At 43.2% G+C, this 23,773-nt stretch overlaps 1 protein-coding gene across 21 annotated transcripts in view; it reads left to right on the top strand.

Annotated features, from left to right (window-relative positions):
* Positions 1-23,773, top strand: part of Wdr27 (WD repeat domain 27) — a 118,199-nt gene that overhangs the window by 31,356 nt on the left and 63,070 nt on the right. For all 21 annotated transcript variants that reach the window (XM_063280900.1, XM_039100076.2, XM_063280899.1 and 18 more), the window contains 6 exons: positions 422-516; positions 2,629-2,718; positions 8,381-8,502; positions 11,400-11,533; positions 14,049-14,146; positions 14,848-14,969. In XM_063280900.1, the coding sequence (XP_063136970.1) occupies positions 422-516; positions 2,629-2,718; positions 8,381-8,502; positions 11,400-11,533; positions 14,049-14,146; positions 14,848-14,969 (661 nt within the window). The remainder of the gene's footprint in view (positions 1-421; positions 517-2,628; positions 2,719-8,380; positions 8,503-11,399; positions 11,534-14,048; positions 14,147-14,847; positions 14,970-23,773) is intronic.

Below are 23,773 nucleotides of genomic sequence, written 5' to 3'. Positions count from 1 at the left end.
CCCCTTCCTCTACCTATGAGTGCTTGCTATACAAACAAGGGGGTCCGGATTTGAATCCTTAACACCCACATAAAAACTGGGCATTTATGCCCATAAAGCATAGTATTGAGGGAAGGAGACAGGAGGATCCTGGAGATTCAGAAGAATGACATCTGAGGTTGACCTCTGACCTCCTTACGCACATGCACACATGTGTACATGTTTGCACACAGATCCACAAAGATACATGTCTTTTTGGCAATACAAGATACAAATCTGTATTAAAGAGTTATTCATGATTGTGACTATAAATTCAGATGGATTTTTAGTTTTAATTATATAAAACAATATATTTATATAAAGGGAAATAAACTTAATTTGTAGTTTACTTCTAATCTTACTTGAATTTATCTCTTGATTTTTACTATGACTTTCCTTAAAGTAAAGAGTACTCGGAGAGTTTCCTACCCAGAAATCTGATCAGACAGGTGGCTGTAGCCCAGGCGCCTGTTGCTGTGACCTGTCTGCAGTTCTCAGGTAAGCCAGACCTCCTCTTGGAACCATTTGTTCTTCTTCCTGCAGCTGCATTGTGCCTACTGTCCCAGTACAGATCTTGGTTTCTCTGTGGTCAGGATTCTCTAGAGGACAGAACTGGTATAATGAAAATATATATAGGACTTGAGTGGCTTAGAGACTGTGGTCCAGCTAGTCCAATAGTGTCTGTCTCCTGACTGAAACCCAAGAGTCCAGTGGTTGTTCAGTCCATGAGGCTGTCTGTCTGAGCTGGTCTTCAGGCTGGGTTGGAATCCTGAAGAAGTAAGCTCTAACCAGTGAAGGAATGCTTCAGCAGCAGGCGAGATGAAGCTGCCAGCATCCGTGAGGGCCAAAGAGGCAACGTTTCCTGCTTTCACATCCTTTTATGTGGACCCCCACCAGGTGTGACCTAGACTTAGGGCAGATCTTCCTACCTCAAATGATCCAATCAAGAAAACTTGCACAGGTGTGTCCATCTGCTTGGGTTTTAGTTGATTGCAGATGTAGTCAAGTCGACAACTAACATAAGTCAAGAGGTTGGTACTGATGCTCCAGAACATGGCTTGGGTCTGAGTGGAGGGAGACTGCAGTTGCACATGATGAGGGTTATTGTGGGGCACTTCTATCCTGTAGCACTGCCAGGATGCCTCACACACACTTTCTTTCTTTTTTTTTTCTTCCATCTTTATTAAATTGGGTATTCTTATTTACATTTCAAATGTTATTCCCTTTCCTGGTTTCCAGGCCAACATCCCCCTAACCCCTCCCCCACAACAATCCCATTCACTGGGCGTTCAATCTTGGCAGGACCAAGGGCTTCCCCTTCCACTGCTCTTACTAGGCTGTTCATTGTTACCTATGAGGTTGGCGCCCAGGGTCAGTCCATGTCTTTGGGTAGTGGCTTAGTCCCTGGAAGCTCTGGTTGCTTGGCATTGTTGTTCATATGGGTTCTCAAGCCCCTTCAGCTCTTCCAGTTCTTTCTCTGTTTCCTTCAACAGGGGTCCTGTTCTCAGTTCAGTGGTTTGCTGCTGGCATTCGCCTATGTATTTGCTGTATTCTGGCTGTGTCTCTCAGGAGAGATCTACATCTGGTTCCTGTCGGCCTGCACTTTTTAGCTTCATCCATCTTATCTAGTTTGGTGGCTGTATATGTATGGGCCACATGTGGGGCAGGCTCTGAATGGGTGTTCCTTCTGTCTCTGTTTTAATCTTTGCCTCTCTATTCCCTGCCAAGGGTATTCTTGTTCCCCTTTTAAAGAAGGAGTGAAGCATTCACATTTTGATCATCTGTCTTGAGTTTCATGTGTTCTAGGCATCTTGGGTAATTCGAGCATTTGTGCTAATAGCCACTTATCAATGAGTGCATACCATGTCACACACACTTTCTATGATGACCTTTTCACATAGACAGAAGCTAGAGATCTGACACTGGCCTGTGAGCTGTGTCTCTTCCTCCAATGGATTGTATCTCACAAAGAAGAGCAACTCTTGACCTCCCCAGTGCTGCTGAGTTCTCAAATGCATCTTCCCTGCCTTCCTTCCTGGAGCTCCTTATGGGCTCTCACACTTCTCACGGCATCATGTCTGATGGGAGTGAAGTGGTTGCTCGTGAGTGCCTGGTGGCTTCCTGAAGGCAATTTCAGATTCCCAGGCTTTCTTTCACCTTTTTCACAGGGTTTTGGTGTTAACATTTACCACTCTGGCTCATAGAACTCTGCTTTTCAGGTAATCCTAGACAAAAGCCTTTTGAAAATCTAATATGCAGTGCTTGTCTGGGATATTTTGATACTTGCTGTTTCCTTTTATGAAGTCGCACACTTGGTGGAGATCCCCCAACTCTGACTGTTGTGAAAGCGCTGTCCCCAATGGTCCCAGTGACGGCTTTTCTGTGAGGTTTGGGGAGGATGGTGTGAAAGGTCTTGATGAAGGGCTGATTCAGGGCCTGGCACACTCCTTGGGAAGGAGGGTATAAGCAAAGCAACTGAGCCTTGTGTGCTGTATCAAATTCGTCTCTATGTGAGAAAATGACTATTTATCTAAATGTTCTCCACATTGTCAGTTGTCCAGAGGGCTTTCCATGTTATGATTTTATAGAGCTCTTTATTTTTTTAAACAGGGGATGGACAGCAGCTGGCCTGTGGCTTAGGTAACCACCTGTCCCTGGTCTTCGATGCCAGCCTTTCTGGAGCACCGGCTGCCTTTTCAGGTTTCCTTACTTTTGAGGGATGGGAAGGGATGGGGTGTCTTCTCTGGTGTGTGAGCTCTGTAAGACCAGGCAGCCAGCTATGGCCAGGGTCTTGTGGGCAAAAGCATATGAACAGTTTTGGTCAGTGAAGGAAGTCTACTCCTACAGAGCTGAAATATGGTTAATTTAGTAAAAAGTTTTTATTGAAGTGCTTTGAGATGTAGGGTTTTAATAGGTATTTTAATACATAAGCAGCTCAATACCTCTTAAAAATAAGAGCAGCCATGTTAAGTTGCTACTAAGTTGTGGAAACATCCTAATAGATACATAATTTTTCCTGGTTTTACAGCCAACAAGTCTTAGCTCTTCAGTAAGATCCTGTAGCTGCTTTAGAAACGTATACTTGCTAGGTATTTTTACTGAATACAAATATACACAAAAATCCGTTGACTTATGTCCATTTGCCTTCTATACACACTTGGGTAGCAGTGGGCAGACACTCATAAGTTTCCTGAGAATAGAGGCATAGACAGGTTTGCCATGAAGTACTAGGAAGGTAATGGGTTCAGGACCAAGTAAGGTCATGCTTACAATCAGAGGTACACTATGACCCATGTATGTTGGGTCCCTGGCTTAACCTGAACTGTCTAGTCTGCACCAGGGTCCTCACAGTGTCTAGGGTGGTTTGAAAGAGAAAGAGGAAGGCCTTCAGTAAGTCTAGAGTCATCCATGACGGTCTTGTCCTGGGGTATGAGTGTAGAGTCTTCCATGATAGACTGAAGGAGTAGGCTGTGACTGTCCATATCGAGCATCTCTATATAATTCTGCCATGTCCGTTGTGTGCTGGCTTTCAGCTTCCAGTTGGTGCAGCCTAGGATGCCGGCTTATGCTGTGGTGAGTGGAAGATGGGTGATGAGGAGAGTACTTCAGCTCTGAGGGGGTCGTCCACTTCCCGGGAAACCTGAGCTCTGGTGGGATTGCCCCACTGCTCCTCCTTTGTGTGCTACCATGCAGCCTCTGCACCTGAGGTTAGGGGTCAAGGCGGATCTGAACATCCATGTTTGTCATCTGAGAAGAGTTATTACGTAGCTGATAGAAAAGCAACTTGAGAAGACAGGAGGTAGGATTGTGCGAGCAGGTACTGTGCGAGCACATTGTCAGGCAGGATGCTCAAACATGCCCTGTCCCAGGGCAGATGTGAGCCAGTGCCAGTGTCATAGGTGCTCTCTGCTGGTGCAGTCACAGTGCTGTTTCCTGATGGCCTTGGCTGTTCACAGGCTTGGTGAGTGCTCAGGACATTTGTTAGTGTTGTTTATTTATTTTTAATTAGTTCTTAATGAATTTTGTAAAATGTATTTGATCATGCTCACTTCCTTGACTCTTCCCAGATTCATCCCTTCCTTACGTACCCAGCTTTGTGTTCTTTTGTTTGTTTGTTTTTTAACCCATCAATTCCAATTTGTGTTGTCCATAAACTTTTGTATGCTGGCTTTCACTGGAGTTTGATTGACCTACCAGGGACAGGCCCTTAAGAAAACCAAGTCTCCCCTCTCCCAGCTGCTCTCAGTGGCCATCAGCTCTTCATGCCTACCTCTCCTCCACATTGGGATTTTGTCTGGTTTGAGCTTGCACAGACGTGTTCATGCTGCCAGAACTGCTGCGCGTTCATATGCCAACTGCCCTGCCATATCTGCAAACAGTGTCCTTGTGACTTTCTGCCACCTCTGGCCCTTCCAGCCTTTCTGTTTCTTCTCCTGAGCCTTGGGAGGGAGTGCTATAGCTGGATATAGATGTCCCACTCAGATTGAGCATTTCAGTTTCTTACTGTGTTTGCACCTTTGCCAGATGAAGGTCTCTGTGTTAATCACCGCCTGTTGAGGACAGCACTGAGTGTGATGAAGGTTGAGAGGTGCCCCAATCTATGGATATAAGGTTAAGTCATCAGGAGTCACTGTAACATTGTGGCCATTCAGCATAGTACTAGTACTATGTTCTCCCCTAGACCCTATGGCTTGTCTACTAGCCACAAGTTCTTAGCCCTGATATTGGTGCCTGGTATGGGTTTCAATTTGTGGATGGGCCTTAAATTCAATCAGAAAATAGTTTATCTCTTCGGCATTCACACTACTATTAAAATGGCCATGTCCTGCCAGGCCCATTGCAGCATTGAGAGTTTGCAGCCAGGCGTGATTCATGATAACTTCTCTGTGGTAGCATGTGTAGCGCCTCCCAGTATGTGCAAACCAGCTAGTCGGGATGAACCTTCAGGTGTTAATCAGCTTCATTTTTTTAGATCCTATGACTCAAGCATACAGTGTCTTTATCCATATGGTCTTACCATCAGTTTCTGGATGTAGCCAAGAACATTGGTAATGGTCTGTAATATTTGGGGTTCTGTGGGACCCCAGTGGCCAGTAAAAACCAAAGTGGTAACCATTCTGAACTCTGGGCCTTTTATTTGTTAGCCTATGGTATCTAGTAGGGCTTTATCACCTCATTATAGAGTAACTCTATTTAATTTCTTCTTATATATGTATTATACACTTTAAGTATACTTATTTTGCAGTTGGCTTTCATGTGGCATTTTCAAAATTCTTCAGTGTTAGTTACGCTCCCTCTTCTACTCTGTGTTCCCACCCCCTACCACATTTAACCTTCCCTTTCCCATCACTGCTCTTCACCTCTTATACCATTTCATTCGATCTCTGCTCCTTTGAAAGCCCCACCCCAGGGCACCTCACTCATTTCCTGACTTCCATAGGAATTCCAGATGAAACACCGTATCAGAAGTGTCGAAGATAATATCATGAATGAGAGAAAACATGGAACATTAGTGTTTCTGGGTCTGGGTTACCTCAGGATGATTGTTTTCATCCACATACATTTACCTGGGGGTTCCATAATTTTGCTTTTCCTTTTTTTTTTTCGGAGCTGGGGACTGAACCCAGGGCCTTGCGCTTGGTAGGCAAGCGCTCTACTGCTGAGCTAAATCCCCAACCCCAATTTTGCTTTTCTTAATGGCTGAATCGTATTCTACTGAGTAAAGGTACTGCATTTTCATTATAGTAGGTCAGTGGATAGGCACCTAGGCTGATTCCGTATTCTGACCATTGTGAACAGAGCAACAGTGAGAGCCAGACCGTGTGGTATTCTTTTCCCAGCCTTTTTTTTAAATGTAAATTTAGCTTTTATTTACCCAGATGAAGTCATGGGATGAAAGCCATACCTAAGTTTTATGAATACATAATTTTAGCTGAACCCAGAGTATTTCTATCTATCACTAGGCCTATGTATGGAAGCTTCTGTCCTTTGTATAATCTAATTTTCTACAAGTTCAGATCTTAAAAGTTTCAGATTTCAGCCTCCATCTGCTAACCTAGCCCTAGAATGAATGTTTGAGCCTCTGAGATTTACTACTAGATACATTCACCCTTTCTAGCTTTCTGAACTCTAGCTGGCTGTTTCAACTCAGCTGTTCTGACTTAAACTCCACTTCAACTGACTGATTGAAATTTGCTTCTCTTGTTTTGAGACTGAATTGCTCTGCTTTGAAGGATTGTCTCCGAACTCCATGAACTCAACTTCTTTGCTTTGAACAGAGTTCAACTGCACTGAAGTGTTCAAAATGAATTGAACAGAACAGTTCTGAACTCAATGATACTTGGAACTGACCTGACTTCTCTCTCCATTTCCATTCTTTTTTGTCTTTTTTTTTTTATTAACTTGAGTATTTCTTATATACATTTCGAGTGTTATTCCCTTTCCCGGTTTCCGGGCAAACATCCCCCTCCCCCCTCCCCTTCCTTATGGGTGTTCCCCTCCCAACCCTCCCCCCATTGCCACCCTCCCCCCATAGACTAGTTCACTGGGGGTTCAGTCTTAGCAGGACCCAGGGCTTCCCCTTCCACTGGTGCTCTTACTAGGATATTCAATGCTACCTATGGGGTCAGAGTCCAGGGTCAGTCCATGTATATAGTCTTGGGTAGTGGCTTAGTCCCTGGAAGCTCTGGTTGCTTGGCATTGTTGTTCATATGGGGTCTCGAGCCCCTTCAAGCTCTTCCAGTCCTTTCTCTGATTCCGTCAACGGTTTTCCCAGCCATTTGAGCAACTTCCATGCTGCGTTCCTACAGCAGTGAGTAAATAAATGTTCTTTGGGCATTTGCGTGGTCCTTTGTGCTTTTGTGAAAAATGCCACAACTCGACACAAGAGGGCAGCAAAGCCATTTGGCATAATTTTTCTGTTTGGTAACTTTTTGCTGTTTTGAGGTCCCATTTCAGAGTGGCATCTTACGTACAGTACTCTCCGCCTTGCCTTTCCATTTCTATTCTGGCGTCTTTCGGGCCGGTGTGCTCTGGTGATACTGATTCACTGAATGCCCTTTCAGTTGCAGTGTGCACGTTCCCGTGCTGAGAGCAGCCTGCTGGGAGGGTCCTGTCAGTTAGATCCTTGTCAAAGCTGTGGTTCCTTATGCTGCGGAGTTTACCACAGGGCACCACGGGGTGGAGTGTGATGCTTCAGCGTGTCTTGGGTCACTGATGTTCTGTGTATGCCTGACACTGTGCAGCCTCCAGCTCCCCGTCTACTTAATTTCACTGGCTCACCCAGGGACGAGCCCATGATGCTGTCTCCAGGTCTCTTCTCCTATGAATCCTTGGGCTTTTAGGTCTCTCAGAACACTCAGGTAGTTGTGGTTTCAAGTTTGCTTTGTAAAGACTATAATGGCAAAGGTGGGCCTAGGAGACAGTGTGCTCCTTGTCAGAAAGAAATTGAAGAGTAGGGGCTGCATAACTGAAGGTTGGTCCTACCTGCTTGTGGTTTCCCTAGCAGGTGTTGTCCACTGCTGGGCTGGTATAAGCCAGCATCCAAAGCAGCTATTGGCCAGAGCAGATGATCAGAGCATGTCCAAGCATCCTCAGTGAGTTCTTCTGTTTTCTTACTTAGAACTAAAAGTAAAGGCTTATTTATACTGATAGATTATCACAGGGTCCAGAGACCTTTGTACTCTTTTTTAGAGCACTGCTTTTTATACTGTGGTATTAGAACTTCCCCAACCTGGGCACATGAAGTCAGAACTTTATCTTTAAGAAATTTGAGATTTTAGAAAGGCATCCTCTACAAGCCTCATCAGTAGGCCGTCATGTAGAGAAAATCTCTTGTAAGTACCACCTGTCAATACAAAGGCTGGTGGCCTATGAGCTGAGGCAAGAAATAGGAGGCAGGACACAGCGGAAAGCGAGAGAAATCTGGTAAATAGTCACAGATATAAACCAGCAGGTCAATGAACTCAGCGGGATGCTAGGAGAGATGCTGAGGAGATACGAAGGAAGACGCAGGCCAGTACTGAAGGGGAGGGGGTAACTAACTAAATGGTAGATATGGAATAGTTTAAATGGGTTAAATAAGTTATGAACCAGTCAGGAAATGAGCCAAAACTTATGGCCTAGGTATTCAATAATAAATAATTGGTCTTGGAGTTGTCATTCAGGGAGCAGTAGAAAGGAAAGAAGAAAAAACTGATTTTAAAAAAAGAACACCTTTAATGCAAGGTTATCTGATGCTGGGCCTGGTCTTTTAGTCCAGCAGCAAGAAACCGCTTCCTTTATTCCTGGAGAAGAGGCAGTTCTGGCCTGTTCTTATACAGGCAGACATTCTACTTGGTTTCGCTTAATCCTGAATACCTAGGTCACGATGGAGCTGTGAACACTGTCTGCTGGAGCCATGACAAGAGGTGGCTGCTGTCTACAGCCCGAGACCGGACACTGAGGGTGTGGTCAGTTCCCAGGACAGAATTCGTGATGCTTTTGGTAATGTGTACATGGGCACCTATGTCATGATGGTCAGTGACATCAGACAAAATGCTTAGTGATGCTGAGTTGTGGACAGTCACAGCCATCTGCCTCTGTTTGAGGGAGGCCAGCAACAGATATGAGGCTCTGTTTTACTGCAGTAGAAACACCATGGTGGGGCAGTTTCTTTCATTCATTCACATATGAAATATATACATATATAACACATAGTAATACACTCTTGGTATGTGATAAGTTCATTGACGTACATTAAATATATATGTTATGGTGTGGAAATGGCAAAATACCCACAGTAAAGCACAGCGAAGTTTACATATTAGTTCATTGTAATATCGCAGAGGTAACAGTGATGGCCAGAGGACACTATGTGAGGGAGCACAGTGACTGGCTAAAGGAACGTTTGTGAGGTTATTTGGAAGTAGAGTGAGAAAGGAGAGACAGAGCACAGAACTCTCACTACTAAGGTAGGAAGAAGAGAGGATGCTAAGAAACCCTGCTTCTACCCATGAATTATGACCTTACAAACTGCAGACATAACCCAGAAGTGGTAAGCATTTCGGAAACGTCAGACAGGCTGAGTCTGGATATTTTGACTTATAATCTTTAAACTTAACAGTATATGAGAATGATAGAAATTGTACTTTGAAGTTTGACCTTTTCCTGGCCTAGAGACCCAAGGATGCTGTACTCTCTGGTAATGCTGGGCTGGGCTGCACATGCTCAGTTGGTCTTACGACCCACACTCACAGGGTCTGAATACTGTGCTGCAATGCTGAATGGTTGGCTAGGATTGAGTACATTGTCAGTGGCCACAGGCACATGTCCTCTCATAGGAGGACAGGGCAGAGGGCAAAGGGCAGATGGGTTGGTCAGGGTCAGTGCCCCATTGGAAGTTTTCAGCAGTACCAGAGGAACAAATGTTCTTCAGTGTTGGTCTCTGTGTGGACTTGATTTCATGAGACACAATGTTGGTCTTTCTTTAAAATTAAAACAATTTGTGGTACATCTACACAATGGAATATTACTCAGCTATCAAAAACAATGACTTTATGAAATTCATAGGCAAATGGATGGAACTGGAAAATATCATCCTGAGTGAGGTAACCCAATCACAGAAAAACACACATGGTATGCACTCATTGATAAGTGGCTATTAGCCCAAATGCTTGACTTACCCTAGATGCACAGAACACATGAAACTCAAGAGGGATGATCAAAATGCAAATGCTTCACTCCTTCTTTAAAAGGGGAACAAGAATACCCTTGGCAGGGAATAGAGAGGCAAAGTTTAGAACAGAGGCAGAAGGAACACCCATTCAGAGCCTGCCCCACATGTGGCCCTTACATATACAGACACCAACCTAGATAAGATGGATGAAGCAAAGAAGTGCAGGCTGACAGGAACCGGATGTAGATCTCTCCTGAGAGACACAGCCAGAATACAGCAAATACAGAGGCGAATGCCAGCAGCAAACCACTGAACTGAGAATAGGACCCCCGTTGAAGGAATCAGAGAAAGAACTGGAAGAGCTTGAAGGGGCTTGAGACCCCATATGAACAACAATGTCAAGCAACCAGAGCTTCCAGGGACTAAGCCACTACCTAAAGACTATACATGGACTGACCCTGGACTCTGACCTCATAGGTAGCAATGAATATCCTAGTAAAAGCACCAGTGGAAGGGGAAGCCCTGGGTCCTGCCAAGACTGAACCCCCAGTGAACATGATTGTTGGGGAGAGGGCGGCAATGGGGGGAGGATTGGGAGGGGGAACACCCATAGAGAAGTGGGGAGGGGTTAGGGGGATGTTAGCCCGGAAACTGGGAAAGGGAATAACAATCAAAATGTAAATAAGAAATACCCAAGTTAATAAAGATGAAAAAATATTAAAACAAAAGGTGCTTTTAAATACTGGTGCATTAGCTGCAACCATCCTCATCTGTATCAGTAGGGCTCTAGAAGAGCCTCTCGGGAGACATCCATTTCTGGTTCCAGTCAGCAAGCACTTCTTGGCATCAGCAGTAGGGTTTGTTGGCTGCATATGGGATGGGTCCCCAGGTGGCTGAAGGGGTTTGCAACACCACAGGAAGAACAACAATCTCAACCAACCAGACTCCACCATCCTCCCAGGAACTAAACCACCAACTAAAGAGTACACATGGAGGGACCCATGGCTCCAGCCGCACATATAGCAGAGGATGGCATTGTCCAGCATCAGTAGGAAGAAAAGCCCTTGGTCCTGAGAAGGCTCATTTTCCCAATGTAGGGGAATGCCAGGGCGTTGAGGTGGGAGTCAGAGAATCCTCATAGAAGCAGGGGGAGGGGAGTTGGGAGAGGGGGGAAAGGGGATAACATTTGAAATATAAATACATAAATATCCAAGAAAAATAAAATAAAAAACAATACTGGTGGATTATGCTAGGATCCAGAAATGTCTGTACTCTCCATTAGAACACTTCTTATACTGCTTCAGATCATGTTCTCTACTTCAACAATGGTTGACTATACTTGATATTCAATATTTCATTTTCCCCACTTTCCCAATCTTGTAACACAAGCCTGTAAACCCTGATCAAGGAGGCTGAGGCAGGATGGATGATGATCTTCTAAGTCAGGGCAGCATGGGTTACATAGTGAGATTCAGTCTTGACAATCCTTTACCCTCAGATTTTCCAGTTTCTTTTAAATAAGCTTTGGCAATGGTCAGTAAGCAAAATCAGCATTGTGAGTTGGTTGTGACAAGATGTGTTGAAGATGAGGACAGTGTGTGTGTGTGTGTGTATGTGTGTGTGTGTGTGTGTGTGTGTGTGTGTGTGTGTGTGTGTGTGTGTGTGTGTGGTGTTGGGGAGAGTCTGTTAGTGTGCCCAGGATTCTCACAGCTGTTCTGCCTCACAGGCTGCAGATGCTTTTCCCAAGCCAGTAGCATCTGCACAATTCTACTACATGGATACTTTCATACTGCTGTCTTCTGGCCCTGAATTTTGTCTGCTGAAGTACCACATTGACCTTTGTAGGGATGACATACGAAGGTAAGTGGCTTTGAGCCTTCCTGCTCTGACCCCAAAGAGTCAGCCCACATTCCCACTCTGCCCTGCCCTTTCATTCCTAGAGGCATGAACTTTAAAATCTTAAGCTTTAAAAAAAAAACAAAAACCCAAACTTTTGCAAGGGGGAGTTTTAGTTATTGGCTTCGCAGTTCCCCGGGCCGTAACACACATTTCTCTGTGCCCCTCTCTGCACTTTGCCACTCCACAAGGGCAGGAGCTAGTGTTGTCTTGCAAGAGAAGTTGTGAGGGCGGTGCGGCCTGCCTATGTCTCTGTACCCTGTGGACAAGTGGAAAGAGGACTGACAAGCGAGTGCTAAGAGGCTGCTGTAACGTAGGACAGTGGGAAACAGAATGCAGTTAAACAGTGGTATTCACAGTCTGTAATTCAGTGCAAAATCGATACACTACCTAGAAGAATACTTAATAATAATGAGAGATTTCTGATACTCAAAGAATATTTTAGTGTAAATATTGTTATACATTAAAATGTCTGCCACAATATTCATCACAACATTCACTTACGTAAAAAGAGCCTTTTTCTTCCATTTACCACCTTATACAATAAAATGTGTTGTTTTCTAGTTTTAGACGTTTTTCTAGTTTTGTTCTCATTGCAAAGCTGTTAAAAGCACAGGTAAAAATGTATCCTGATGAGTGATCACATGCGCCTGCTGGAATTCAGCACAATTCTCGGGTGTCAGCAACTGCCCAACCTTTTAGTCCTTCTAGGTAGGACACTTGATGTCATCATAGCTGAGTGAAATGATGCAGGTTACAATGAGGACTGCTAATTGCCTGCTGTTTACCTTGACCTCACTGCTGGGCCAGACTTGCAGTGTCAGAACCAGTGTGGAGCTAACCCAATCTACATCTTTGAACCCACTCATCCCAGCCCATCCATCACACATTTCCCACCTCAGCCACCGTATCCTACTTTATCCCATTCTACCCCATCCCATCTTATCCTGCCCCACCCCAACCTACCCTATCCCATCCCTCCCCACCCCACCCACCCCATCCTATCTCATCCTACCCCATCCCATCCCACCCCATCCCATCCCAAAACAGAAGGCTCTGCCTGTTATGATTGGCAGCTCCTGTCAGGAACACCACAAGTTAAACAGGGTGAAGTGGGTCCGTCCCAACAAGGTCTTTCAGCCATTGGTGAACTGCTCTGTGTCAAACTTTTGGTCCTTTTCTGTGATCACCACTGTAGGCTCCAGTCTAGCCAGAGTTTTACTACTTACCTGGTTAGATAGACACGGACTTAGAATAGATAATCCAAATTGCGGCTCAGGTGGTGGCAACAAGAAAGAGGAGACAGCTTCTGAGAGGTGTGCTTTCACTTCTGAAGATGAGTGAGGATGTTGACTGTGTTTGTCCCTGCAGGATTATCTGCTTGGCCTTCTCTCTCAGCATATTGTTCTATAGTTTTAACACATTTTTCTAGATAAAATGACTTCTTTCTCAGCCATCCTTCTGTGTAACTGTAAGCCAGCAATTCCTAACCTATGGGCTGCAACCCCTTTGTCAAACCTCTATCTCCAAAAATATTTACATTACGATTCATATTCATAACAGTAGCAAAACTACAGTTATGAAGTAGTGATGAAAATAATCTTTGGTTGGGGGTCACCACAACATGCGGAACTGTATTAAAGGGTCACATCAGTAGGAAGGTTAAAACCACTGCTGTAAGCCGTGTTTCATCGTAGCCATCTCAGTGACTGCCAATCTCTTCTCTAGATTCTTCTGAGACTCGACTGTACTGTTTCTATCTCTGTATGGCCACCTCTCTTATGTTTCTGCAGGCCTGGGGCCTGTCTCTGAATTCTGTTGCTCTGGGACCATTCCAGTGTTCCTCAGCCTCGGATACAGTGCTCTTCCAGGGAGCACCTTCCACCACCTGCTTGAGAACACACCTGTCCTCATCCTGGACAGTGTGGCAGCTGCCGTCAGTCTGGCGTGGCTTCCTATGCCATCAGTCTGACTCTTGACACATTTGGCCTTGCCAACCTGTCCTCCGACTGGGCAGAGACTACTTACTTACTTCCCCTTAGGAAATTATCCACGATTAAGATCATGCACCCACTAAAGAAATATCCCATGCTCATGTTATCTTTCTGAAAATGACAAGGACTAATACTTAAGATGAGATATTAACACTATATAACTGGTTGAGTGCCTACAAGGTAATAGTTATTTTACAATTAAGGAACAAGCTTGCTTTCTCATAGTTAGGAATCAGTTGTTTCAGATATATAATATACCATTATTTACATTGAGCCATTCCTAGAGAAAAAACAGCCCTAGAATTTCTGATAGAAAATTAATTTCCCAAAGGAAGGATGAGGGGGCTAGTTCATTCACTCCCTTAGTATTATAACATGATTAAGCAATGCAAAACCTTATTTTCATTTTTATAATTTTAAATGTAGGCTGTTTGGTTGTAGTCAGAAGTAAAATCATCGGTCATTTCCTTGTTTCTTTCTTCCAGGTATAAACCAAAAAGCAGGTATAAGCCTATTTTCAGGCTCCCAACGACCAGTGCAGCAGACATAACCAGCCTGTCAGCGGTGAACGACTTTTATTCCCGTATCCTTCCTCTCAGTCTGTTGGTGTGCTTTGCCCTGAGCATTGCTTTTTGGCAAGCCCTTTCCAGGTGTCATGCTGGACGTAAAGATCAGATGAATGGTTCTCCTGTGCAGTGTGGGATCTTTGCAGTAATCGTGCGTGGAGTAACCTCATCTTACTAGTTAGAAGCACAGTTTGGACTATGACGCAGCAAGGCAAGCTCCTAAGACTTGTCTGTGTTTACTGAGTCATGCATCGTCATTGAGTGTATTTCTTGGTAACCTGTCACACTTGCGATAGGTGTCCTTGGATTACGTGGACAGGACTGGCAGAACTCAGAGCGGTTGCCATGTGAACAGAGCACGGTGCTGGGCCTACAGCTTGCACTGATGAAAAGCCATAGAGGGCTGTGCAGGGCCTCGTGCAGATGGGCTCTGTCGTTTCATCTTTAGCTTACGCTATGAGTGTCAGTCTCCAGTGGGTGTCTCCCCTTTGCCTTGCTCTCCCACTCACCGTGAGCTCTGCTGCTTCTTCCGCTCCTGCCCTCGCTGGGAGGCAGGTGTGGTAGAGTTGCGCTGAGTATTTTCCATGGATCTTCAGAAGTTCTTTAGTAATTATCCATTTCTGAGTCTTGTGGGGGTCCAGTCTTTTGTAATAACATAGGAAGAACTGTGTGCTCATAGGTGAGACTGCTGAGAGGACCCTTGACTGACTTGCTGCAGACATCATACTCACAGCTGGCCGGGACCGGACTGTGGAAGTTTTTGACCTCAATGCTGGCTGCAGTGCTGCAGTGCTAGCTGAAGTTCATTCACGGCCCGTCCATCGCATCTGTCAAAATAAAGTGAGTTTGTAGATAGTATACGTATTAGTTAAAAACTTTGAGCTTAACATGTTTAACAATTAAAACGTTAATTTAAATTTAAATTTAATTTTGTAACTATCGCCAGATCTAATATTAGCCTTTTCTGATTATCAAACTATGCTAAACTTTCTTCTGTAGCTATAAACATCTTAAATATTTATTATCTTTTTTTGTGTTTTTAAATTATGTGTGTTTGTGTGTATCTGTGTGTGGGTGCCGGTGTCTGTGGAGACCAGAGGCATTGAATTCTCTTAGCGCTGGAGTTAAAGGAGCTTATAGGTTCCTCTATATGGGTGATTGGAACGAAGCTCAGGTCCTCTAGAAGAGCAGTGTATGGGCCATGTCTCCAGCCCCTGCAGATGGGTTGACAACATTGCATGACACTTTTTTGTTCATTGTCTTTGACTAATTGTGGATCAGTGTAAATATCTGTGGCTAGCAGTGTGTTTTCACGTAAGCTGGATGCACATGTGATGGCGGGAATTAATGATAGTCATGAACACTGAAGGCTCTGACAGTCTGTGTCACAGTTTCTCCCTGAGCTGTTGGATACAGTGATCCTCTTTGACATAGTGTGGGCAAATTATATCTTATCAATTGGATCAGAAGTTATTATGTGATGTGTTCTTTCATGTGGTGACTTAATTGAGTTCAAGAGAGTATATGGTGGTGGGATGCACTGGGCCTGCCACAGAATTGGGATGCATATGTCTAGAGTGGTGGAAACCAGCCAAGAGAGGTGTGAGTGAGGGCAGGGCAGCCTGACAGGGTGTCACATTGGAATGGCTTATAGACAGTGGGTCAGAAAGTACATGGGGTTAGCGTATAATTAGCACTAATTCCAATGGTCCACTGGAGCTGTAACTAGCAAGTGCAACTGCCAGGGTATGCACAGGAAACAGTCTGCAACAGTACCCAACCTCTCCAGCGTATGGCAGCTTGCCCTCACAACTGAGCCCATCTTCCTGCCATCTGTTCGTTTTGTTTTTGACTAAAGATGTGATTTTATTTTTGAGACAGTATCTCATTAAGTCACTCAGGCTTGCCTGGAATTTGCAGCCTTTCAGTGCTAAGGTTGGGATACTTCCCCTTGAGTTACTGGCCAAAAGGCCTCAGAGGACCCCAATAACCCAGGCTGTTGCTGTTGCTTTTGACTTCCCATCATAGCTAGACAGTGAGACCCATTGCTGAAGACAGTAGACACTATAACTGAAAGACATTGATAAATCAATCTGGAACTATCCTGGAAACTAACCTCCTGCTGGCTACCTATCATAGTTAGGTACTATGCAGGCCACCTCTCTAGTAGTGGACCCTGCACATTATAATACTGACCCACTGCATCAGATGTATTCCCTGGTACAGTAATAGTAGCATTGCTATGGGACTAACTGACTGCTTTCTGGTTGGATTTGAGGCTTGTTTCACAGGAAGGTTTCAGTCCTGGTAATGTAAACCTGGTCACAGAGCCTGTGGCTCAGAATATCATTAGGCCCCAGGGGAAGGGGAGACTACTAAGGCTACTTGTTAAATGAACATGTTGTTGAACTGCCTTCTAAATATTTATGTTTGTACCCATAGATTAATGATGTTTTAAACCTTGGTCAGAGAAACTTCCTTTTGTGTATATATGTGATGTATGTATGTGTTTGGACTACCATCAGTGCAGACTCATGGTTTGTCAAAGTGCTGGGAACAAGAGACATTTGAGTGTTAACACAAAGTAGGACATCTAGAGCAAATCTTTCCCCTTTGGACCCACAGGGCAGAGGTAGAGGATGAGAAGTTGTGCTGTGAAACGCTGTGCTCTGGATATGACATGGCCGCTGCTTAGCAGCTGTGGCTACCTACACAAGATCAAGCCAGTCATTATACTCCAGCATGGATGGGGGAGGGGCATGTAAGGCTCTACCTAGGGTGAGGAGCTATTAGCGATCAATGGCAGCCTGAAGGAGGGGGTTGTAGCTCCTGATAGTTTGTGCATGCTCTAAAGGATGCCTCATAACCATGTTCACAGCAAAGGTAGCACCAAACTGACCTAATGGGACATGAAGACCTAGAACATGAAGGTGAAAGGTATTGAGGACTATGAGAAGGGGAGGGAGGGAGGAGAGGAGTTTGGGTTAGTCATGTGTGCTTGTGAGCAATTGTGACAGAGTGAGTACATTTCTTAAGATGGATCTGTCTTCTTTAAGAGTTCCTTATTCTTTAGATGAGACAAAAGTAAGTGCTACCTGTCTTAATATAAACATTTTAGTAATTCATCTCTTTGATTAGATTAGGTTACATTTCAATCTTGTATTTAAAACAATCTTTTCTAATATTTCAAGAATTTTTATGCATGCTTGTGTTTTGTAATTTATAAACAACAAATATCATCTAAAAAAACTAGTCCTCTTTCATCAAACAGTGCTAGCATCTTCCATATGTTATTATGCCCCTGAGCAGGTATTTGTCATTACATATGTTTTCTATGCTCTCATGGAACTATTTTCTGTCCTGTTTGTTTCCTTTTTTAATTGGATATTCTTTATTTACATTTAAAATATCCACTTTCCTGGTTTTCCATCCATAAACCCCCTATTCCACCCCCCTGCCTTCTTGTATGAGGGTGTTCCACGACTTAACGACCCACCTTTTAAGTCTCCCTGCCCTGACCTTCCCCTACACTTGGGGGGACCAGCCTTGGCAGGACCAACGGCTTCTCCACCCATTGGTACCCAACAAGGCCATCCTCTGCTATTTATGCAGCTGGAGCCATGGCTCTGTCCATGTATACTCTTTGGGTAGTGGTTAAGACCCTGGGATCTCTGGTTGGTTGGTATTGTTGTTCTTATGGGGTTGCAAACCCCTTCAGCTCCTTCAATTCTTTCTCTAACTCCTCCAATGAGAACCTCATTCTCAGTTCAATGGTTGGCTATGAGAGTCCGCCTCTTTATTTGTCATGCGCTGGCAGAGCCTTTCAGCAGACAGCTATATCAGGTTCCTGTCAGCATGCACTTCTTGGCATCAGCAATATTATCTGAGTTTGGTGACTATATATATATATATATATATATATATATATATATATATATATATATATATGTATGTATGTATGTATATATGGGCTGGATCTGCAGGTGGGGAAGTCTCTGCTCCAAACTTGGTTGCCATATCCTCCCCACCCATGAATTTTTGTCCCCCCTTTTAAGAAGGACTGAAACATCCACACTTTGGTCGTCCTTCTTCTTGAGCTTCATGTGGTCTGTGGATTGTATCTTGGGTAATTTCAAGCTTTTGGGTTAATATCCACTTATCAATGAGTGCATACCATGTGTGTTTTTTTTCTTTGGTGTGTGTGTGTGTGTGTGTGTGTGTGTGTGTGTGTGTGTGTGTGAGAGAGAGAGAGAGAGAGAGAGAGAGAGAGAGAGAGAGATTGGGTTACCTCACTCGGGATGATTTTTTTCTAGTTCCATCCATTTGCCTATAAATTTCATGAAGTCATTGTTTTTAATTGCTGAGTAGTATTCCATTGTGTAGATGTAAATGGACACATTTTCTGTATCCATTCCTCTGTTGAAGGACATCTGGGTTCTTTCCAGCTTCTGGCTTTTATAAATAAGGCTGCTATGAACATAGTGGAGCATGTGTCCTTATTGTATACTGGAGCATCTTTTCAGTATATGCCTAGGAGTGGTATAGCTGTTAGTTCTCTGTCCAATTTTCTGAGGAACCTCCAGACTGATTTCCAGAGTGGTTGTACCAGTCTGCAATTCCACCAACAATGGAGAAGTGTTCCTCTTTCTCCACATCCTCAGCAGCATCTGCTGTCACCTGAGTTTTTGATCTTAGCTATTCTGACTGATGTTAGGTGGAATCTCAGGGTTGTTTTGATTTGCATTTGCCTGATGACTAAGGGTATTGAACATTTCTTTAGGTGTTTCTCAGCCATTTGATATTCCTCAGCTGGGAAATCTTTGTTTAGCTCTGAGCCCCATTTTTTAATAGGGTTGTTTGTCTCCCTGCAGTCTAACTTCTTGAGTTCTTTGTATATATTGAATGTTAGCCCTCTAACAGATGTAGGATTGTGTAAAGATCTTTTCCCAATCTGCTGGTTGTTGTTTTGTACTAGTGACAGTGTCCTTTCTCCTACAGAAACTTTATAGCAATTTTAAGAGGTCATATTTGTTGATTCTTGATGTTAGAGCATAAGCCATTGGTGTTCTGTTCAGGAAAATTTCCCCAGTGCCCATGTGTTCGAGGCTCTTCCCCACTTTTTCTTCTGTTGAGTGTATCTGGTTTGATGTGGAGGTCCTTGATCCACTGGGACTTGAGCTTTGTACAGGGTGATAAGAATAGATCGATTTACATTCTTCTACATGCTGACCTCCAGTTGAACCAGCACCATTTGCTGAAAATGCTATCTTTCTTCCATTGGATGGTTTTAGCTCCTTTGTCAAAGGTCAAGTGACCATAGGTGTGTAGGTTCATTCCGGGTCTTCAATTCTATTCCACTGGTCTATCTGTCTGTCTCTGTACCAATACCGTACAATTTTTATCACTATTGCTCTGTAATACTGCTTGAGGTCAGGGATGGTGGTTTCCCTATAAGTTCTTTTATTGTTGAGGATAGTTTTCACTATCCTGGGTTTTCTGTTATTCCAAATGAGTTTGCAAATTGCTCTTTCTAACTCTATGAAGAATTGAGTTGGAATTTTGATAGGGATGCATTGAATCTGTAGATTGCTTTCTGCAAGGTGGCCATTTTTACAATATTTATCCTGCCAATCCATGAGCATGGAGATATTTCCATCTTCTGTGATCTTCTTCAATTTCTCTCTTCAGAAACTTGAAGCTCTTGTCATACGGATCTTTCACTTGCTTGACTAGAGTCATACCAAGGTATTTTATATTATTTGTGGCTATCGGGACGGGTGTTATTTCCCTAATTTCTTTTTCAGCATGTTTATCCTTTGAGTAGAGGAAGGCTACTGATTTGTTTGAGTTAATTTTATACACAGCCACTTTGCTGAAGTTGTTTATCAGGTTTAATAGTTCTCTGGTGGAACTTTTGGGGTCACTTAAGTATCCTATCATATCATCTGCAAATAGTGATATTTTGACTTCTTCCTTTCTAATTTGTATCCGTTTGACCTCCTTTTGTTATCTGATTGCTCGGGCCAGAACTTCAAGAACTATATTGAATAAGTAGGGAGAGAGTGGGCAGCCTTGTCTAGTCCCTGATTTTAGTGGAATTGCTTCACGTTTCTCTCCATTTAGTTTGATGTTGGCTACTGGTATGCCGTATATGGCTTTTACTTTGTTTAAGTATGGGCCTTGAATTCCTATTCTTTCCAGGACTTTTATCATGAAGGGGTGTTGAATTTTGTCAAATGCTTTCTCAGCATCTGATGAGATGATCCTGTGGTTTTCTCTTTGATTTTGTTTACATAGTGGATTATGTTGATGGTTTTCTGTATATTGAACCATCCCTGCATCCCTGGAATGAGGCCTAATTGATCATGATGGATGATTTGTTTTTTGATATATTCTTGGGTTTGGTTTGCCAGAATTTTATTGAGTATTTTTGTGTAGATATTCATAAGGGAAATTGGTCTGAAGTTTTCTTTCTTTGTTGGGTCTTTGTGTGGTTTAGGTATCGGTGTAATTGTGGCTTCATAGAAGGAATTAGATAATATTCCTTCTGTTTCTATTTAGTGGAATAGTTTGAAGAGTATTGTTATTATGTCTTCTGTAAAGGTCTTATAGATTTCTCTACTAAACAAATTTCGGTATATTGTGCCTTCATTTTCATTCAACTCTAAAAAGTCTTTAATTTCTTTATTTCTTTCTTGACCAAGTTATCATTGTATAGAGCATTTTTCAACTTTCATGTACATGTGGGTTTTCTGTCATTTTTGTTGTTATGGAAGACCAGCGTTAGTCCATGGTGATCTGATAGGATGCTTGGGATTATTTCAATTTTATTGTGTCTGTTGAGGCCTATTTTGTTACTGATTATATGATCATATTTGGAAAAGGTACCATGAAGTTCTGAGAAGAATATATATCATTCTTTTGTTTTATGATGAAATGTTCCATAGATATCTGGATATTCTTTGTAGGGCTGGATTAGTGGAAAGATATTGTACAAATTTGGTTTTGTCATTGAATATCTTGGTTTCTCCATCTATGGTAATTGAGAGTTTTGCCGGATATAGTAGCCTGGGCTGGCTTTTGTGTTCTCTTACGATCTGTATGACATCTGTCCAGGATCATCTGGCTTTCATAGTCTCTGGTGAGAAGTTTGGTGTAATTCTGATAGATCTGCTTTATATGTACACTTTACCTTTTCCCCTTCCTGCTTTTATAGTCTTTCTTTGTTTTGTGCATTTGGTTTTTTGACTATTATGTGACAGGAGCAATTTCTTTTTTGGTCCAATCTATTTGGAATTGTGTAGACTTCTTATATGTTTATGTGCATGTCTTTCTTTAGGTTAGGGAAGTTTTCTTCTATAATTTTGTTGAAGATATTTACTGGCCCTTTAAGTTGGGAATCTTCACTCTCTTCTATACCCATTATCCTTAGGTTTATCTCCTCATTGTGTCCTGGATTTCCTGGATGTTTTGGGTTAGGAGCCTTTTGCATTTTACATTTTCTTTGATGACTGTGTCAATGTTTTCTATGGTATCTTTTGTCCCTGAGATTCTCTCTTCTCTCTCTTGTATTCTGTTAGTGGTGCTTACATCTATGACTCCTGATTTCTTTCTTAGGTTTTCTATCTCCTAGGTTGTCTCTCTTTGTGATTTCTTTATTGTTTCTATTTCCATTCTTCAATCCTAGATGGTTTTGTTCAATTCCTTCACCTATTTGGTTGTATTTTTTATAATTCTTTAAGGGATTTGAGTTTACTTTTTAAGGACTTGTACTTGTTTACCTCTTTTGTTCTGTATTTACTTTTGCTCATGGCTTACCTGCTCTGCTATGGGATAAGGAATCCTGCTCCCAGCTTCCCTGCTGTGCCACAACAATCAGTGTTTTTTCCCTCTGGCAGAAACAGCTCATTTATCCACCAACAGTGGAACCCAGTGTTTAATTTCCCACACATAGAGTTAGCATCAGTATGACTTTTTGCGGTATCCACTGACCTGGCTCTCTTCCTGTGTGTAGTGTCGCAGGTCTACTCTATCTCCAACCCCCAAGCCTGCCTTCTCCAAGCTAAGAGGGTTCAGCAGGAGCTGAATCAGCCCTTCTTCCAGTCTCCCGGGACACACTCAGTCTGGGAGCTTACCCCTGCTTTAGCAGCTAAAGCCCCTCCTCAGGAGACACATCCTCTGCTCACAAGTCAGCCATGGTTCTTATGTCAGGGCTGAGACAGGGACAGCAGACTATGGATGGTACTCAGAGTTAGGGTAAACTGTTGTTTTACAGGTAGAGCCAGTGCTGGCCAGGCAGGCAGTAGACTCTGGATTCGGTGTGTTGTTATATGGTAGATAAAGCCTGAAGAGGATATTCCTTTCTGAGGATACTAGGGCAGCAGCAGTCTAGAAAATAGGATTGTGTGTATGCATCAGTGTCAGAGTGGTTCTGAGGAGATTTGGTGATCCTGCCCCATTTTACAGGGCAGGCCTGCAAGTCATCAAGGGTGCGAGGAAGCACGGCCTGCTTGCTCCTTCCCGGGTGGTGGTTCAAGGCATTCCTTTCTTGGAGGAATCTTCCCATTGAATGTGTCTCGCCTTCCCATGTGGCCTTGTGGATTGACAATCCTTTGAGAGCCACTGTGGTGTGCTCTTAAATGGGAGGTGTTATGTTAGGAAAAACAGTTCTTTTTTTTTTTTTTAAATGGGGAAATAACTGGTTTAACTTCCCGAAAATAAACATATGATGGAATGCGATGGAATGTGAGGAGAGAGTATGAGGTCACTGAGGTTGGCACCATATTTAGTGGTTTGTTTTTTGGAGATGCCTCTTAAATTTTCATACATGGACACAGAACACATCAGAAGAGTCAGACTCACCATAGCCATGTGGGTGCTGTGGTACGAGGTCCTTCAAGTCCACGCACAGACACATCTAGGTCATACTTGGTCCAAATATCACATTTCAGTAAGTATAAAGTAGGCCAGTTCTCACTTTGTGAAACTTAGGACTTAAAGTGGTCACTCCAGTCAGTGCCTGTGAGGCCTCTCTTGACTGTTCAGATGTACCACCTAGGGCCAAGTTCTAAGTATGTCCTCCAATATTAAGCTGGACAAGTAGGGTTTAATTCACTATTCTATTTATAAGAATTCCCCTGAACTGGGTTGATGGCCAGACTTTTCTATTGCTGTGTATTATATCATTAAATTATTTGTTTTTAGATTAAAATATGTCTTAGTGTTTATTGATATCTTAAAATCATATCAAATATTTCTTCTTTATTTAAAAAGTGTTCGACAAATACTTCACAAGTGTTTCAGTTTCCTTAGTGTTGCTATGGATAAAATACTGACAGTAACAACTTAGAGGAAGAAAAGATTTACTTGGTTCATACTTCCAGGCGCTGTCCATCATTGAGAGAAGTGAGGGGCAGGAACTCATGTGTGGACCGGCTTCTTGCACACAGCCTTACTCCTCACCAGGAAACTCATTCACTCAGCCAAGAAAGTCAGTAGAAACAGTGGTGGAGTATTTACTAATGGAATGTAGGCACTCTCATGCTTAGCCAGCTTTCTTATGTAGCCCAGGACTCCATGCCCTGTGAATGGCACTGTCTGCAGCAAGCTGGGCTCTCTTATACCAATTAACAATCAAGACTGTC

The sequence above is a fragment of the Rattus norvegicus genome, chromosome 1, assembly GCF_036323735.1.
Source record: "Rattus norvegicus strain BN/NHsdMcwi chromosome 1, GRCr8, whole genome shotgun sequence".
Classification (NCBI taxonomy): domain Eukaryota; kingdom Metazoa; phylum Chordata; class Mammalia; order Rodentia; family Muridae; genus Rattus; species Rattus norvegicus.
This window is presented reverse-complemented; position numbering and strand designations above follow the sequence as displayed.